The sequence below is a fragment of the Perkinsus marinus genome, assembly GCF_000006405.1.
Source record: "Perkinsus marinus ATCC 50983 genomic scaffold scf_1104296974718, whole genome shotgun sequence".
Taxonomy (NCBI): Eukaryota; Perkinsozoa; order Perkinsida; family Perkinsidae; genus Perkinsus; species Perkinsus marinus.
This window is the reverse complement of record NW_003201009.1, coordinates 1-1,145: the sequence shown is the minus strand read 5'-3', so window position 1 is coordinate 1,145 and position 1,145 is coordinate 1. Positions and strand designations below refer to the sequence as shown.

General features: G+C 47.8%; 1 protein-coding gene across 1 annotated transcript; it reads left to right on the top strand.

The window, feature by feature from the left end:
• Positions 1-389: 389 nt before the first annotated feature.
• Positions 390-842, top strand: Pmar_PMAR002602 (hypothetical protein; the record flags this gene model as incomplete). Its single annotated transcript, XM_002765784.1, has 1 exon — positions 390-842. A coding segment is annotated over one exon (453 nt), but the record flags the coding sequence as incomplete, so codon positions are not given.
• Between the last annotated feature and the right edge of the window lie 303 nt (positions 843-1,145).

The window sequence follows — 1,145 nt, the reverse complement described above, 5'->3', positions numbered from 1 at the left end:
TGGAGGAACGTCAGATTTCATGCTGTGACAGCATTGCTGTCCCTTTGTGGCAGTCATATTGGCTCAAATATACTCAACATATCCTTGAATGTGGAGAGTCACGAATCTCGTAGGAGGATATGGTCAGTACTGTCAAGTCACACTCTACGTACACTTACATTTTATAGCGCCTCGCAAAACAAAGAGCTCCGCGAAGTCGTGGTCACCTTGCGTTGCCAGGGCGAGCGCAATTGTCACCAGAAGCATTCAGAAAATATGGCAGTCTTCGAGGCGTTTTAAGGCAGGATCCAGATGACCTCCCGCAGTTTGGACGCTATAGATAGCTGATCGGCACAGACGAGTATCACGTAGTCTTGAGAGTATCCACTTTATTGAAGGTCTTGGAACCAATGTCCTCGACAGCCGACACTCAGGAGGCGGCCGGGCAGCAACCAGAGGCTGTGTCCGACTTCTCTCCCACTTTCAAGATCTTAAACAAGGGGGATTCGGCCAGGGACGGCTCTAAGGGTAGCCCTTTGTATGCTTCCAAACTTAGTATGTGTGTAGAGCCCTTAGACGGTCAAATATCGTCATCGGATGATGATGCTGCTGCTACTGATTGCATCCAAGTGTTGTTCCCTCCAACTCGGGAACAGCATCAAGAAGAGGCACTTCAGGCAGGGCAAATTTTCGAAGTTTTGAATAAGGTCTGGGATGTCACTACTAGGCTTATTGGATTGTCTACTTTTCAGATTGGCGATATACGATGGATCGATTTTTCGAACTTCCATTTAGACCACACCGTTGTGGTTGTTTACTTCGATCTTCGCGCTGCTCAACGAGCATATACTAGACTCAATGAGGTACCGCAGATGGGCATCCCGGGTTCAACATCGGATTTTCACCCGTTCTACGTAAAGTTGCGTAAAACTCGGTGAAAAACGCGATATTCGCGCCCTGTGGTAGTCGCGAAATATGTTTTTCACTAGTGTTTTTCATATCACTAGGGTGAAACTGTATTGTCATCTTTTTCAAGGCCGACTTATCAGCGTCAGCGGAATACGTTTCAATTCCCGGAAATGAGGACGCTCGGGAAGTGGTACTCAGCATCAGCGACGCTGACAGTTTCGACACCATTCGTGCGGAACTACGCCATTTTGGAGATC